Source organism: Lactuca sativa, chromosome 6 (assembly GCF_002870075.4).
Source record: "Lactuca sativa cultivar Salinas chromosome 6, Lsat_Salinas_v11, whole genome shotgun sequence".
NCBI classification, from domain to species: Eukaryota; Viridiplantae; Streptophyta; class Magnoliopsida; order Asterales; family Asteraceae; genus Lactuca; species Lactuca sativa.
In genome coordinates, this window is record NC_056628.2 from 206,627,104 (window position 1) to 206,644,681 (window position 17,578).

Consider the following 17,578-nt stretch of genomic DNA (forward strand, 5'->3'; position numbering starts at 1 on the left):
ATATATATATATATATATATATATATATATATATATATATCGGTCAGTAATATTGTCATCTTATAATGACGACACACTCCTTTCTTTCCTGCTATCATGCCCTTATTGGGTTGTATTTTCCTACCTCCTCCTCTTGGTATCTCTTTGTGACTTGTCTCGCCTACATTGTTTGTGTGCCTTGTTGCCTTGTCTCTTATTCCCGCTACTTCGTCTTGTTGCCTCGTCTTGTTACCTCTCCGATCCCTACTTCGTTTCATGTGTGGTGGCCGACGTGATGCTTATTGTCCACTTAAATCGCTCGACGACTACATACATACTTCCTTCAGTGATATGTCACGATGCTCTATCCACTAACAGTTGCAATGTTTGCTTCAGGTACCCATTTTCTTCCATTACTTCCTCAGTTGGCCCTCGCTTGTTTTTTTGAATGGTGTTCCTCCCTTTTTCCTCCAACATCATATTGTTGTCCTTATTAACTCTGAATCGACCAAAATTACTATCCATGTTTTGGCATCCAAATAATTTTCTTCTTTCCCAAATCTTCTCATGGTTTATATCGTTCCGACGCCTGACATTGTTTGGAACTTGACTACTCTGTGAATCGTTGACTCTATGGACTTGAACTTATGCATTTTCGTCCATTGTGAAGATGCATTTATGATAACAAAATGTATGAGTTTTGTATTATTCCTCCCATTATGATAATCGATAAGGGTTAGTGGTAATGTAATTGCTCCCTCTGGCCACACATTATGGCCAACAAAGCTTATCAAGTGATTTTCCAATGGTTCCACTTTTGCTTGCATGTAACCAAGTAATTGCTTGAAGAAGTGCTTGTACATGACATCTGTGGAACTTCCACTATCGACATAAATATCACTAACATAATTTTTTCTCATCAGTCCTCCGACTACGAGTGGTTCGTTTCCTCTATGATGGTCATGACTATAATCCCATTTGTCAAATGTGAAAGTGCAAATTTCCTAGTTATCGGTTAACTTCTGTCGGTCCGTGTGTTGCAACATGAATATTTCATTTTTTCTTGTGTTCATTACCTTCAATTCTATTAGTGCGATGTTTTCCAAGTTCTTAGATCGAAGGCTCTTAATCAGATCGGTAAGCTATCCTGACTGCATCTTGTTCTCTAGCTCCTGTTATAACATAGTGCATTCGACAATGTCGTGCCCTGTGGATTCATGAAACTCACAGTATCGCCCTTAATCTTTGTTCCCTATCTTCTCTCCGCTCTTATTTCCTGTGTTCTTTTTGCTTTTGCTTATTACAACTACGTCGTTTTGAGGGCCATGCCAAGATGTTGGCATGTTGCAATTCAAATATGAGAAGCGATTGAAACGAGTTTGTTTCATGATTTGGTGTTTTTCATTTTCTAATGCATTTCCTTTGGCGTAAGGTGCTCGGGTTGCTTTTTCACCCTGGTCGGTTTTGAGTTTTTCAGATGCTACCTCTTCCTGATTCATGTACCAGTGGACTCTTTCCATTATTTCTTTTCTGGAGGACGATTGTTTTCCTACAAATTTTTTAAACAGAGTTCCTGGACGCAAACCTTATGTGAAAGCGGCAATTACCATTTTATCTGCTTTCTCCAGAGTGTTAAGTGTGGTTTTATTGAATCATCGTACGAAAGCACTTATAGATTCGTTTTCCCGTTGCCTATATCCTAGGATGGCTTGTGCGTATGTTGTGTATCTCCTTTATTGTACGAAATGTCCCACAAATTCCTCTCATAGTTGATTGAAGTTATGTATGCTTTATGTCGACAAACATTTATACCATAACTGGGTTGGTCCAGATAAGGTAGTTGAGAAGAAAATGCACCAATACTTTTCATCCATGTAATAGGAGTCCATCGTCCATCTATAATTTTCTATGTGGTCATTTAGATCTCTTGTTCCGTCATATTTTGTGATTTCTGGTATATTTGCTTCGACTTGTAGTAGGTATTCCCTTATACTTCTTACTAAAGGTGAATTATCTGATCGTAGGACCCGTATAGTGTTTGTGTCTCTGGCTGCATTGTTGTGTCTATTATGAACAAGTTGTGTGGTTTGTTGTTGATGCACTGATTGTCCTTCTGGGGTAGGTTGCATGGTGTATGTTTGCTGATGTTGCGCGTTTTGGTGGGTTGCTAAGGTATTTATGAGGTGTTGTTGCAGTAAAGGCGACAACGTTTGCATCGTGGTATCATTATTGTGAGTAGTAAGTCTTATAGGTCTTATAGATGTATTTCCTCCTGTTGCACTTGAACTATTGATTGTCTCCATCGTGACAGAGGTTGCTTGCCAGGCTTTTTCTGTTCTTCTTGCTGCTCATTCGCTGGTTTCCATATCATGTCATTCGTTTGGTCGAGTAGGAAGTGGGTTGTGTTGTTGGGGTTCGTCGGTCGGAGTTGTTGATACCGTTGGTGTGAAAGTGTGGATTAAACTGATTGGACTAAAAGGTGTATCATTAGTCGGACGAGTCGTTTGTTGTTTTTCTTGCATGGTTATATACGAATGGTGCCAACGTTGCTACGTGGAGTCCCAGATGCTTGTCTGGCTATAATTCTTCATCTTTTTTTTTACCAACTTCTTCTTCATCCTCAAGCCCACAAGAAATGCCATCAAATAAGAAAGATTTACATAGATGTAACAACTAAATGAGCAACAAGTTGTGCCGCAACCCCTTTTTGGATGGCAAAACTAATTTTTTTAAAAACAACATCGATAGATCTTTGAGTCATAACATTACTATGCATGGCCCGTTGGACTCTATTGAGTAGCTCCATAGCTTCTGGCGCAAGGAAACCGAAAGTATCAAATGCAAAGGGTATAAACGTGTGTTGATTTTCCATGCACGCTTTCTCATGTTTTGCCACTTTGCTTGATGCAGCTTTTAAAGTAGCTTGCCCCACAGTGAAAACTCCACTCCCCAAGCCCACAAGTGGGGAAACCCCTGTTAGATCCACACATGCATGTTTTCCTCCAGCCCATCCAAATACTAAAACATCAGTTGGTCTACGTGTTGATCTTCCTTCCAATGGGTTAGTCAGAAAGTTCACAGGTGCCTCTTTCTTGGCAAAAACCCCAACGCGCCTAAATATGTCGAAAAGAACATCCCTAACCAAATCGTGTCGGTACTTGAAACCTGGGAGCTCTTTACAATGAACTGCATGCTCCCCAAAGGAGTCCAAGCATGCCTTGCGACAAACAGGGCAAGTCTTGTCAGTCGGAAATAAAAAGGATCATAAGACGATACTTGAGGATGACACGATACTCCATTGGCGACATATGCTGCCCAATACCGTCAATAGGAATAGTCATAAGAAAATCCTGAGCATGTGGGGCCCTTAGACACTCAAAAATTGCTTTCTGTCTAATTGTCATTTCGAAGTGAACTTCCATGTCTTGGACAATTTTACTAAAAAGGACACTCGCCAATGAATGTTGGGCTTTTGGAGGGGCGGTGTCCTTACTAGTGAAACCGCTGAAGTTAAAGCCCGAAATCGTATCATGAAGACAGACCAAAGCACAAGCATAATCTGAATCCATACCACATATGTCGCTATTTCGTAAGATGTGGTCTTGTAACACCCACGATTGAGCTTGTGAGGCCACAAAATCATAGGAGGAAGCCTCTACTGTTGAGTACAACCCCAAACCACCAAACCTAATTGGTAACGAAGCCAGTCGCCATTGAAGGCCCCCAAAGAACGGACTCCTGTAAACCACAATGTCTTCAATCGACCCACGTGATTTGAGGGCTGCTTATAATGAGAAGTCCAAGCAACACGTTGAGTTGCCAAAGGTAGGTTAGAAAACCATACTGAGGGTGGAACCCCGATATTGCTCTATTGCTCTCCGATGCCTAAGTTAGATGCATATTTAGGGCATGTTTACAGATTAGATATAATTTGCAAATAATGTGCTTGCCTATCTTGGTTTGGGTGGAACCTTGCTTTATAGTTAGGGTTCAAACCAGTTCGTGGTTTGGGTCTTGCATTGGCCCTTAGGTCGTAAGGGTAAGACTTTTTAATAAAATATGTTTGCCTTTTTCGTGTTTCCTTGGGATGCTTCATAGGTTGTGTACAGGAGTATGGTGACTCTTGTTTTATGTGCTCAATATCGTTACTGTATTTGTGGCTATGTTACCAGGCCGGGTTCGTTGACTGGCCTGGTATTATGTGGGTTACTGCCCATACCCCATTAATAGGAGATGCCTACATTTGATGAAATCCTTAATCCAAACTATGCCTTTCATCAATTATGTTCTTTTGTTACTTTGAAAACAATATCAAGCCATGGATGTTAAGAAAACACATTCATATCGAGTGAGATTAGCACAAGAGTGTTCTTTTACCAATTTCAAATTCTATTAACATCAAGTTAAACACAAGGTTTTACAATTAAAACTTCCATTTTCCATTGAAATCAAGAACAATTTTGTGGGGAAGAGTTTAGTCTACGTTTGCTATGCACATAGACCAGAACAAAACAGAAAAAGAAAGTCTTCTATTGCATTTGACGTACATTCAAGCTCATGTCAATGGGACAAAATTTTGCTAAAAGGGAGAACAAGATGGTCTCGCCTATAAAAAAAATTAATGTCCTTGCATCCTTGTCATCGAAAGTAGCCTTAAAAACTGTGTAACCATGTCCGGACAGTAACAACACACAACACAACCTAAAAGATAGAAGATCTAGAAATGTCAACCTAAACACCCAAATAAGTCAATGAAGATACATGGATATCTACATGGAATAAGAGATTATCTAAGTGTAAGTAAGCAAAATGTTTCTTTCAAGATATCGAAAAAATATAAATAAATCATGATTCTCTAGCCTCTAGGGCATCAACTTCCTCATTGGACAAAAGATCCACTATGGGTTCATATAAGTCCCACTCCCTTCTTTTCCTACATTAAAAAAAAAGAAAAAAAAACAATTAACACCTCGTCCACAACATCTTAAGCTTGCAAAATAATTAGTGTTACCTACCTGATCACACTTGATTTGTTACCAAATAACTTCATCGTGTCCAACGCAGTTCCACCTGGCTTACTGATGTCAAATAAAAAGAATAGTGAGAAATAATTATTTTATCTGAAAAAAAAAAAAAAAAAAAAAAAAAAAAAAAAAAAAAAACCTGAGAGGCAGATGTTCAGTGCCCCTTCGTCCTTTTTTGTTTATTCTTGTTTCCCTTGCTGAAGCTACACTCTGGATTGCAATCTATAACATAAATAATAAAATCATGATTTTTTCTCAACATTACATTACCAACTCAATATTTTATATATACTTTAAACAAGTAACCAAATACTAACCTCACAAAGTTGTTCCCTAATTGCAAACGCAATTGCAGGCTGTAAACACAAGATTTTGTCAATTATAAAACTTAAATTAGTCTTGCATTTTCAGCCTGTAGGCTATAGCACATAGATGGTAGGGCTAAATGCAAAAAAAAAAAAACAAAACAAAAAAAACAAAACAAAAAACAAAAAAAAAGTAGCCACATACTTTCATTTATTAGTTTATTATAATATAATTTCATTTCTTCCTGTTATGGCATTGCACTTTGAAAAATCTAACATATCATCTGAATACAAACCAATTTTCACTATTATAATCGGATAATTTTTTTTAAGTATAAATGTCTAAATGAGAAACAGAATAAAGGTACAATGATGTAATTCAAAGTACAATTCTTTAAGAAGCAAAGAACTGAAGGTACAATGTTGTAATAAAGAAAGATGAAAGTATGATGTACACAAAAAAAAAATGAAAGAACATTGCTATTTATGGCATTTAACCATTGATTGTATTGTATGGACTGTTTTTAAACAGTCAATAACTTACTCCAACTTCAGGGTCTTGGATACCCAAATCTTCACAGATAATTCTTGCAAATTCTTCAGGGTCACTATCAAAGTTATTCAAGTCCTGAAATTGGTTCAACTTAAATGTTGATCACGACCAAAAGTAGTTATTCTAAATTCAAAAATTGTCACCAAATATGAAGAAAAGAAAAAGCAAGATTATGACTAAACTTACCCATAAAAATTGGTCCTTTATCAATGTATGATTCACTCGAAGATCAAGCTGACGGAGATCAAAGGACATACATTATTATTATTATTATTATTATTATTATTATTATTATTATTATTATTATTATTTTATTATTATTATTATAGCCCTTCAAATGATCGAAATGAAAAAATAAATACCTTAATAGGGACAATTTTCTCGCCTGTGTACATATCTTGCCCTTCAAATGATCGAAATTCAGTAAGCTGTGACTGCATATAAAATAATAGAAATTCAGAATATATTACCACCAATTCAGAACCAGTATCGAAAGAAAATTTTGATATGATTACCATGTAAAGGTAGGTTGAATTTAGAATTATTTTTGAATAATGTAAGTAACAACACCCAAATCCCATTAACTATGAATCATGTAAAAGTTTGATTACTGATGCAATTACTAGTTCCAGTGACACAATTACCCTTCAAAGTTTGGTAAAATTTCTTTTAAAAGTTAATTGTAAATATAAGTTCAGAAAATATATTAATCCCACTTGGCACTTGCTTTTTTTTTTTTTTTTAACTTCTGTTTAAGGTATACCATGCCAAAAAAAATAAACATGTAGCAACATATATGAAATGAAACTATCAAGTAATAAAGACTTTAATTTTTTTTTGAAAAACTTTATGTTTTCATCATAGTTTCTTAATGATAACAATTTAGCCCAAAGACAGATATATCTTGGTGCTTATTTATCTATTATATTGGGCAGGACAAGAAATGAAATAAAAAGTGTAGCTAGCTACACTAACACCACAGGAAGAAAGTTTACTTGAATGGATTGAGCAATTTGGGTTACAAATGCTGGAGGAAGCTTGAGGTCTTTCACTGTCCGTTTTGCAAACAAAATTACATCAGAATCTGGATCTGCAAGGAAAAAAATATACAATAAATGAATGTAAGGTTCAGCCTTGGGGGATATTGATCAAACTCTATGTAACAATCATGGGAAAAGTATTGTATTAGTATTACCAGAAGGGTTCCAAGTGAATGTATCCCTGAACCTCTGACCATCTATATCAACATCAAGCCGAATGGGAATAAGATTTTCAGCAGTTGGACTGCAATTCAAATGTTCAACTGGTTAACAAAATATCAAAAATATGATTTCACAAAAGAAAGTGACTGATAGGCAACAGGATTTAACTTACATTCTGAACTTAACTGGGTTTTTCGACGAACTCCAAGCTGGATGCGGCTTCATATTCTGATGTCCCCCAAGATTACGATTGAGATTGAGATTGAGATTGAGATTGAGTGAGTGTGAGTTTTATCTGCGATATAAAGTGCAAATCATGGTTCGTATCAATCACGACTACATAAGTTCTATTGCATTAAACACAGTTGATTAAGATAAGAAAGCAATGAATACAGTATTTCCTCAATCATATTTTGATTTTCGGTATACCACCGACAAATTCAAATCAACTAGTCTTGATACTCTCATTGAAAACCCTAACACAGGGCTTCATTGTGAATTGGAAAACGGAAAACGAATAATTGAAAGCTCACCGACGGTAGAAGCGCCGGGTTGTGATGATAATGCGCGAGTTCCAAGTATCCGAACGGATTTCGGTAGCAGCTTCAGGAAGGAAACTCGGAAGTTGGTCCTCGTCTTTGTATTTTGTAATCGTATTTTTCATAAACTCAAACGCCATATATTTAATTAAAGAGAAAAACCAACACCAAGTCACCAATAATTTTAAAAATAACATTTATAGATCTAAGAGTCATAACATTATTATGCATGACTCGTTGGACTCTATTGAGTAGCTCCACAGCTTCTCGCGCAAGGAAACCAAAAGTATCAAATGCAAAGGGTATAAACATTTGTTGATTTTCCATACACGCTTTCTCATGTTTTGCCACTTTGCTTGATGCAATTTTTAAAGTAGCTACTCCACTCCCCAAGCCCACAAGAGGGGAAACCCCTGTTACATCCACACATGCATGTTTTCCTCCGGCCCATCTAAATACTAAAACATCAGCTGGTCTAAGTCTTGATTTTCCTTCCAGTGGGTCAGTCAGAAAGTTCACAAGTGCCTCTTTTTTGGCAGAAACCCCAACGCGCCTAAATATGTCGAAAAGAACATCCCTAACCAGATCGTGTTGGTACTTTGAAACCCAGGAGCTCTTTACAGTGAACTGCATGCTCCCCGAAGGAGTCCAAGCATGCCTTGCGACAAACATGGCAAGTCTGGTCAACCGGAAATAAAGGGATCATAAGGCGATACTTGAGGATGACACGATACTCCACTGGCGACATATGCTGCCCAAGACCGTCAATAGGAATAGTCATAAGAAAATCCTGAGCATGTGGGGCCCTTGGACACTCAAAAATTGCTTTCTGCCTAATCGTCATGTCGAAGCGAACTTCCATGTCTTGGACAATTTTACTAAAAATATCACTCGCCAATGAATGTTACGTTTTTGGAGGGGTGGTATCCTTATTTGTGAAACCGCTGAAGTCAAAGCCCGGAATCATGTCACGAAGACAGGCCAAAACACAACATAATCTGAATCCATACCACATATGTCGCTATTTTGTAAGATGTTGTTGGATTAGGTGTATAAGTTCATAACTATTTATGGAATGTATTTGACCCGATTAGCATGGTCCATTTGGGTTGCATGGCATTGCAACATTTGGATAGACTGACACTTAAGGATTATTAATATATTATAAGTTCTAATATATTAATAATATTATTTAATTAGTATTGATCAAAGAATTAATTTGGAATTAATTAAGTGATCAAAAAGAGACTAATTAAATATATGGGGTAGATTGTGTAAATCATCTATTCTTGTATAGTGGGTTAATGATCCATGGTTTTTATGGATTGGGTTAAAGCCCAGAAGGTGCTCCATGGATAATCCATGGAGGTTACAAACCCATGGATCATTGAATATGGAAAGCCATGACAATTAGGGTTTACATGGTGTAACCCTACTTGTGCCACAACTATATAAAGACCCCTATGCAAGCAAAATCGGCACTACTTGTACAAGATAGAGGGCTAGCTGATTTTGAGGTGTAAGTGAACTTCTCTCAAGGTCATTGTCTCAACCTAAAACCCTTATTGGACCAAGACATTCTTATTGGGCCTTTTTGGGCCAAAAACATATACTAGGACCTTAGTTGGGTCGAAAACCTCTTAATTCGGCCAAAACCCTTGCATAGAATATTAGTGGGTCGAAAACTCTTGTGGGCCAAGCAATTTTTTTTTGAACACCCCTATTTTTGGGCCTCCAATTGGGCCGAGAACCTCATTGGTTTGGTTGGCCCATATAAAACAAAAAAAAAACAGAGAGAAAGAAATGAGGGATAATGCATGCCACCTCAAATTAGCACAACATGTAACAAAGCTTAATCAGGAAAAAATCCTAGCAGAAGCAGAAAAAGAGAAAGAGGTAGCAACTCCCACCGGAGATATCTTAACTTTGATTTAAACTTCCATGCACCTCACATCACCATGCCTAGGTCCACTCCTATCTCCTCTCTCTTTCTCCCTTATAATCGGCCCCTCCCTCCCTCTCCACCCCATTCCCAAACTTCATCTCCAACATATTATCTCTTAAACTCAAAGAAACTCCCTCATTTTTCCTTTAAATTTCGTGACTTTGTGTGTGATTTCAAGAAGTTCTCTTCTAGCCTTCATAACTTGGTAAGTTCTAGACTAAAACTCAAGTATTTTGCTTCATGATTTTGCTTATAACATTCAATTTACACACTGTGTTGTGTGATACACTCCTTAGAACCCTCACAATTTCGAGATCTCACCAAAAACTCAAGTTAGGTTCAAAGTTTCATCATCTTCTTCTTCTACATCTCAAAAACCCCAAGGTGAGCTTCATACCCCCTTGTTTTCGGTTTTATAATGTTTTTGGGGGAGAATACAAGTGCTTTTGTGTTAGATCTATGTATATATGCATGTTTATGTGTTTAACTTTTAGATCTTTAATTGAAAATGAAGTTTATCACTTGGATCTTCATAAAAACCTTGAGAAAAGTATGTGTCATCACATATAATACATGTAAACTTGTAGATCTAAGATTTACCCACTTAAAATAGCAAAAACAAGTGTTGTGAACAAACTTAGATAACTTAAACTCAAAAATTAGCCCTTGACAGAAAAGTTTTAGTCCAATCTCGAACTGTTTTGACCTCCTTAATGGTAATATTTTTCAAAACTGTTTTACATACAAAAAGTTCAGGTTATGTCCTCGACAAGGAATATTAGGATGGTCACTCGGTATGAGGACAAGGAATATGTCCTCAACAAGGAGCTTAAGGAACTTGAGCAGTTTGCTACTCCTGAGGAGATCGCTAAATATCAGGCACATGAGAGAGAGATACTACCAAAGTGGCATGTATCATGTTGTCCACAATGACAGACGAGCTCCAAAAGTCCTATGAGTACTATTACCCTTTTGAGATGCATCAGGACTTGATGGACCGCTACCATCAGAGTGCTCGTCAAGAGCGGTATGAAATCATCTCCTCCATGATAACAACCCAGATGAAGGATGGTGAACCCATCACGGGCCACATGCAGAAAATGCAAAGGTATGTGGACCGTTTGCTAAAACTTAATGTGAACTTCCCCGAGGAGTTGTCAATTGACATCATTTTGCATTCCTTACCTTCGTGTTATGATCAATTATGTATGACCTACCACATGAACAAGGAAGAAGTCACACTTAGCAAACTTCAAGGACTCCTGAAGACCGTGGAAAGTGGTTTTAAGAGTAAATCAATTATTACCACTCATACTCCTACCGCGGCCCCTGTCTTGGCAATCGGTCAAGGTAAAGGGAAGAAGTGGAAGATCCCTTCGAAGGGTACCAAGGGTAAGACTCTTGATGGCTCCTCTTCAAGTGGAATCAAGAAAGGTTTCATCACTCCTTCTGTTAACCCTAAAGAGGCTGAATGCTTCTATCGCCATGAAAAGTCGCACTGGAAGCGAAACTGCCCAAAGTACCAGCAAGATGTTAAGGATGGGAAAGTGAAACCCAACCATGCAGGTACATACACTATATTGTCTAATAATTCACCCGATTCTAATTCTTGGGTCCTTGATACAGGTTGTGGTATTGACATATGTACTAATTTGCAGGGACTAAGAAGAAGTGAAAATGTGGAGCATGGGAAGATAAACTTGATCATGGGGAATAGGAAAGCTTCACCTGTCACCAAGATTGGAGTTTATTCTTTGTTGCTAAGTAGTGGATTAGTGTTAGATTTGAATAAGTGTTGTTACTCGTCTGAAATGGCGAGAAATATTATTTCCTTTCATGGTTTGTACAAACAAGGTTTTACCTTTTCATTTGATAATGATAGTGGTGGTATTAATGCTTTCTTTAATAATGTTTTTTTATTTTAAAGCATTACCTTGTGATGGTGTATATGAAACTGTGTCGGTTGTTGATAACCTAGGAAATAATGTGTTGTGTATCGATTCTTCCACTAGTTTGGATAAAGCATCATTATGGCATTGTCGTATTGGACATGTAAGCAAGAAACACATAGGCCAACTCCAAAAGGATGGAGTTTTGGAGTCATTTGACCTAAATTCACATGATAGTTGTGAATCTTGTTTGCTTGGGAAAATGACAAAGTCACCCTTCACTGGTACTTGTGCTAGGGGTGAGGGTTTGTTGGATCTCATACATATTGATGTGTGTAGACGCTTCAGAACTGCCACAAGAGATGCTAAATGCTTTTATGTGACTTTTACTGATGATTTTAGTAGATATGGATATGTCTACTTAATCAAGCATAAGTCAGAGACCTTTGAAAGATTCAAAGAGTTCAAACAGGAAGTGGAGAATCAGTTGGGCAGGAACATTAAGATGCTTCGATCCGATCGAGGTGGTGAGTATCTTAGTACAGAGTTCCTTGACTATCTTAAGGAATGTAGGATTATCTCACAATTGACACCTCCCAGGACACCACAACTTAATGGTGTGGTTGAGAGGCGCAATCAAACCTTGTTGGATATGGTTCTTTCCATGATGAGTCGAACTTCGCTACCAATCTCATTATGGGGGTATGCCTTAGAGACTACCGCCCATATCCTTAATATAGTCCCTTCAAAGAAGGTTGCCAAAACACCTCATGAGATGTGGACCAGAAGAGTTCCCAATCTGGACCACATCAAGATTTGGTGTTGCGAGGCTTTTATGAGACGCGAGTCTCACGATAAGCTGGAACCTCGAAGTGAGAGGTGTATTTTCTTCGACTACCCACATAGATCCTTTGGTTACCTCTTCTACAGACCCAGTGATAATGTGGTATTTATAGTAAGGAGATGACTCTTTCGCGAGAGAGAATTCATGAGCCAAGGAAACAGTGGGAGGCAAATTGACTTTGAAGAAATTCAAGAGTCAAGTGATGAATGAACCTTAAACCCTAGCAATCAACCTGAGGAGGAAACTCCTATTGATCCGACAGAAGAGTTTGTACCTCTTAGGCGTTCCAAGAGAGTTAGGAATGCACCTGAGCATTACTATGGTTTCCATATTACTGCGGAAGGTGATACACTTATCAGTGATAGCACACTGGTAAGTCTGGATGAACCTAACATCTACACGGAAGCCATGACAGGCCTTGAGGCTGCTAAATGGAAAGAGGCTATGGACAACGAGATACAATCCATATATGACACTCAAGTTTGGAACTTGGTTAACAATGTACCAGGTTGTAAGACAGTTGGGTGCAAATGGATCTTCAAGAAGAAGACTAACATGGATGGTAATGTACACACTTATAAGGCGCGACTGGTTGCAAAGGGCTTTTCTTAAACTCCGGGAGTTGATTATGATGAGACCTTTTCACCAGTAGCAAAGATTAAGTCTATTAGGGTTATGTTAGGCATTACTGCATTTCATGATTATGAAACATGGCAAATGGATGTCAAAACCGCTTTCCTTAATGGAAAGTTGGCTGAGGATGTTTACATGAGTCAGCCAGAGGGTTTTGTCAGTATAGAGTACCCTAATAGAGTGTGTAGCTTGAGAAATCCATCTATGGATTAAAGAAAGCACCTCGCAGATGGAATCTTTGTTTCGATGAAAAAGTCAAAGAGTTCGGCTTTTTGAAGAGTGAAGATGAATCTTGTGTATATGTCAAGGCTAGTGGGAGTATAGTCAGCTTTTTGGTATTGTATGTGGATGACATACTACTCATAGGAAATGACATCCTAACTCTGCAGGGAGTGAAGTCCTGGCTTGGGAAGTGTTTTGCTATGAAGGACCTTGGATATAACATCTTGTTTCTGATCGTCCGTGATTAGGGTTCATGGGCTGCAAAATGGGCATGAGGAGTCTCGGGGTTGTGACGAGTTGCTAGGAGCTTAAGCATCTCGTCACCTATCCGGGGGTATGAGGTTCATGGGAATCAGGGTTATGTCGAGGAAGCGATGTCAGTTTGATGATTTGGTAGGGTAAGTCCTTTAGGTGAAAGTGATGGCAGCGGAGTACACTGGACGTACGTGTGTGTACGCTTAGCATACTCATACGCATGACATTTAAGATGAACCACCTAGTATGATGGGCGTAACAGAGGGTACGTTGGGCGTACTAGGCACATAAGAAAACCCTAATTAAGAGGAGTATCCCTATATAAATAATGAGTTTGCCTCATTCCTGGTCACCATCCTCATTCAATAAACCCCCCTAAACCTTAATCCTCATTCTTAAGCTTGTGTGTGACCATTATGAGCTTATAAGTGTTATTGTGGAATTTTTGGAGTGAAGAAGGAGCATGGAAGAGAATAGAGATGGAGTCCAGGCTTTGGATCTGAGCTTTTCTGTTGTTGGAGCATCATTTGGAGGTATAAAGCTCAAAGCTTTCCCATCCTTTTTGTTTTGTGCATGATATGGTCCATTTTAGGGATTTTGGTTCCAAAGCTTGAGACTTTATGAGTTGTTGCACTCCAGAGCTCAATACCTGTCCTTTTAAGTGTTTCTAGTGGTGAGGATCCATAAAAATGAGGTCTTGAACGTAAGAATCAACCCATGCATGAGATTTGAGCATTTCGAGTTAAGATAATAAGAGTTTTATGTGTTTGTGACATTATCAACCATGCAAAGGCTTAAGGTCACTAATTTTATGGAGTAAGAGATGATAGGGAGTCCAGATCTGAGAAATGAGTTAAGGTCTTAACGGGTTAAGACCAAGAGAATGGACTAAAGCAAAAATGGACGTACGCCCAGCGTAAGCTCCAGTACGCCCCGCGTACTGGGTTGGAGTCCCCGATCAGTTTCATGCATGCGTGAGTACGCTAAGCGTACCAAGAGAGGTACGCCCTGCGTAACTTTATTGTGGGCTTTTTGGGTTGGATCATATCATGGGCCATGAGGGTTGGGCCTGAATCTTTGGGCTTGTGAATTAGAGACTATGAGCAGAGAAATATTATAAATTTGCCTTGGGCCCTTGTGTTGGGCTTTCCATTTAGTTTTGAGAGTGGGCCACGGGAGAGCCCATTTATTATTGGGCCTTGGTGGGCCTAATGGGCTTTAGGCTTTTAATGGGCTGGTTAGTGGTCTTCCTTTAGACCTAATGAGTGAGAGTCTGGACTTAGTTTCTAAATGGGTTAATTATGGTTTTGGCTTAGAGTTAGAGGCCGATGCGTAGTAGCAACGTTATAGGGGTTGTTCATCATCCGAGGTGAGTCTTCTCACTATACTTACCTTGAGTGGTAATTTTTATGTGTGACGAGAGGGTCTTATGTGCATGAGTTGTGTAATGAGATATCCTGCTATTTGCTTTGTGTTAAGCTTCCTGTGTATTATATTGAGATGCTGAGTTAAGGGACCGGAGGGTCCATCTGAGTTGTGGGACCGGAGGGTCCCACTGAGACACATCGACCAGAGGGTCTTATAGAGTTATAGCTTCAAGTGGATAATGTGATGTGTGTGGTATTTTGAGGAACTCACTAAGCTTCGTGCTTACCGTGTTATGTGTTATGTGTTTAAGGTTTTCTCAGATTCGCGGGAAGGCGCCACATCGATTGTACACACCAGAGAAGGAGTTATGATTTGAGGATCATGGATTATTATTATTAAAAAAATATAGAGTTGTGTTTTGTAAATAAATTAAATGGAGTTTTCTTGAAACGTGATATGAGAATTATGTGATTTTTAAAAGATAAATTTATTTGAAAATTTACGGTGTTACAAGTTGGTTACAGAGCCTTGGTTTGAGGGATTTGGATGCACCTTCGGGTATATATGAACTCAAACTGAGGAATTGAGAAAGATTTTTAAAAGAAATGGTTTTCTAAAACGAGCAAGAGTTCTAAGAGGAAAAATGAGAAGGAGTAGTGTGTACAATGAGCCAGAGCCCGAACGGCGATTTCCCAAAATACCCTTACTTGTTTTTGTTGTGAGTTATTATTGAGATATTAGTGATGCATGCTAGGAGATAGGCTATGTGACATCCCCAAAATCACGGCCAGAAAATACCGGTTTCATTTATGCTTTTAAAATAATTCCAGAATAAATCCTTTTGATTTAAAAGAGTTGCGGAATTTGTTCCCAAAGACAAAATATGATAAAATAACATTTACCAAAACATTTCATAAATAAATGTATTTTTATTATATAATCAAAACTCAAGATGTCATGTTCCGATACAGACACAAAAGCATAAACAACAAAAGATAGACCATACAATAGTTACATATAACAACTGGTCTAACAAACAAAATAACTTGATGATTTATCCGTCTTATGCCCTCGCGCCACTACCTGTAATACAAATAAACTGAGTGGGTCAGGCTTGGGAGCCTGGTGAGCATATAGGATTTCCAACCCACAATAAATAATTATATTTAATTTCACCAACCAACAATAGCCCGATTACCCATTCCCGTTATCCTCGCTTTACGTCCCTAAAACAACATCTATTACCAGGGACCTAATCTAGGATTTTCATCGGGACAGACATTACTGCAAAGGGGTTTCCTCAAAAATAGATGTCCTAAAGGAAACCATGAGGGGGATAGAGTACACCGGTGAACACATCGTTCACAACACCTACAGGTTATGAACCTGATAGCATTCCACATGACTATCTAGAAAGAGTCTGTGGTCGTTATCTATACTCCGCTGAATAACTACATCAACAACAACAACATCGAGGCCTCTCATCTATTTATCACACATCAACTATCTACCCAACATATTAGTAGATAAAAATATATATTTTTATACATAGTTTAAAACGTGTATAGCATTCTCATTCAATACATATTCCAAACAACAGATGAGACACATACACATAACACGTATATCATAGAGAATAAATCATATCTATGAGATAGAAGAAAGTGAATATACATTCACACATATCACAACAAAATACACACATAACACGTATTTTATATAAAATACTTCATAATTATGCGTTAGAAGAAAGTAACTACACACTCACTTGATCAGAAGATGTTAGGGTAGTTTGGTTGTAAAGAGTCGAAGTCTTGTATGTACTCTTCGTATGTTTTGATATCTATTTTACTAAGGCATTTTATACGAAGCTTTGATGTCTAGTCCTTAGTATATTTTTTGTACACTTTTACTCTCCTATAAATAGGAGTCTTTACTAGAGTTAGATAAGGTTTTTACAATCTTGTCTACTTTTGTACTCTGTAAACCTAAAGCGTAATATTGAGCTGAATCACGATCTTATTTACATCAGTGTTCAATCTTTCATACAATTTCTAATTACTTACTCTGATTAATATTCAAACTCGATTCTTAGATTCTACAATTGGTATCAGAGCAGGAATCATTTCTCTGATCTGATTTTCATCCTTTCAAAAGTTTTTAAATTAATTTTTTGGTTTAAAAGTTTCCACACTTTTTGAAAAGTGAAAAGTTCATTGGATCTAAGTCTGTGATTCGATTCTGCACTTGAATTGTTGAATTGAGTGTTATCCTAGTTGTTTCAATTTGAATCAATTAGTTTGCTGTTAAAAATCTCAAGTTTTCTTCAAATTCTCAAGGTTTTCTTCCGTACAACAATGGCGTCATTCAATCTTAATTCCATGACTTCATTTTCTCATTTGTTGGTATCTTCAACAAAAATTCCAATGCTAATTCTTGAGTATTACGATCAGTGGGTTGATCGTATGGAGGATTATCTCAATGGTTTAGATGAAGAACTGTGAACTTGTATTTCTGGTAATATCAATCCTCCATCAAATGTTCAACCACTTGGAGCGTCTCTGCAAGTTATGGAGTAGAGAATCAAACTGAACATATGAAAAAGCTGGAGAAGAAATGCATGAGAGAGCTAAGAGGAGCTTTGCCTCCAGTTGTTTACAACTATGTGAGGAGTTGTAAAATTGCAAAAGAAATCTGGAACAATCTAAAGGAGAAATTTCAAGGAAGTGAGAAGACAAGATTTAATTATGTGAAACAATGTTTGGTTGAATTGAAAGACTTCAAACATAAAGAAAGTGAAACTATTGAGGCGTATTACGA

General features: G+C 37.8%; 1 protein-coding gene across 2 annotated transcripts; it reads right to left on the bottom strand.

Moving 5' to 3' along the window:
• Positions 1–4,614: 4,614 nt before the first annotated feature.
• On the bottom strand, positions 4,615–7,754 carry LOC111914213 (chromatin structure-remodeling complex protein BSH). 2 transcript variants are annotated; one of them, XM_023909994.3, is made up of 11 exons: positions 7,597–7,754; positions 7,236–7,358; positions 7,057–7,145; positions 6,857–6,951; positions 6,224–6,295; positions 6,048–6,095; positions 5,853–5,936; positions 5,321–5,359; positions 5,143–5,225; positions 4,995–5,057; positions 4,615–4,912 (listed from the first exon to the last, which is right to left on the bottom strand). In XM_023909994.3, exons 2-11 carry the CDS (start codon positions 7,286–7,288, stop codon positions 4,825–4,827), a joined length of 714 nt encoding a protein of 237 aa, XP_023765762.1. In that variant the 5' UTR covers positions 7,289–7,358; positions 7,597–7,754; the 3' UTR covers positions 4,615–4,824. The 2 variants fall into 2 exon arrangements, with proteins under 2 accessions (XP_023765762.1, XP_023765761.1); XM_023909993.3 differs by having other exon boundaries at positions 5,853–5,951.
• Positions 7,755–17,578: the final 9,824 nt, after the last annotated feature.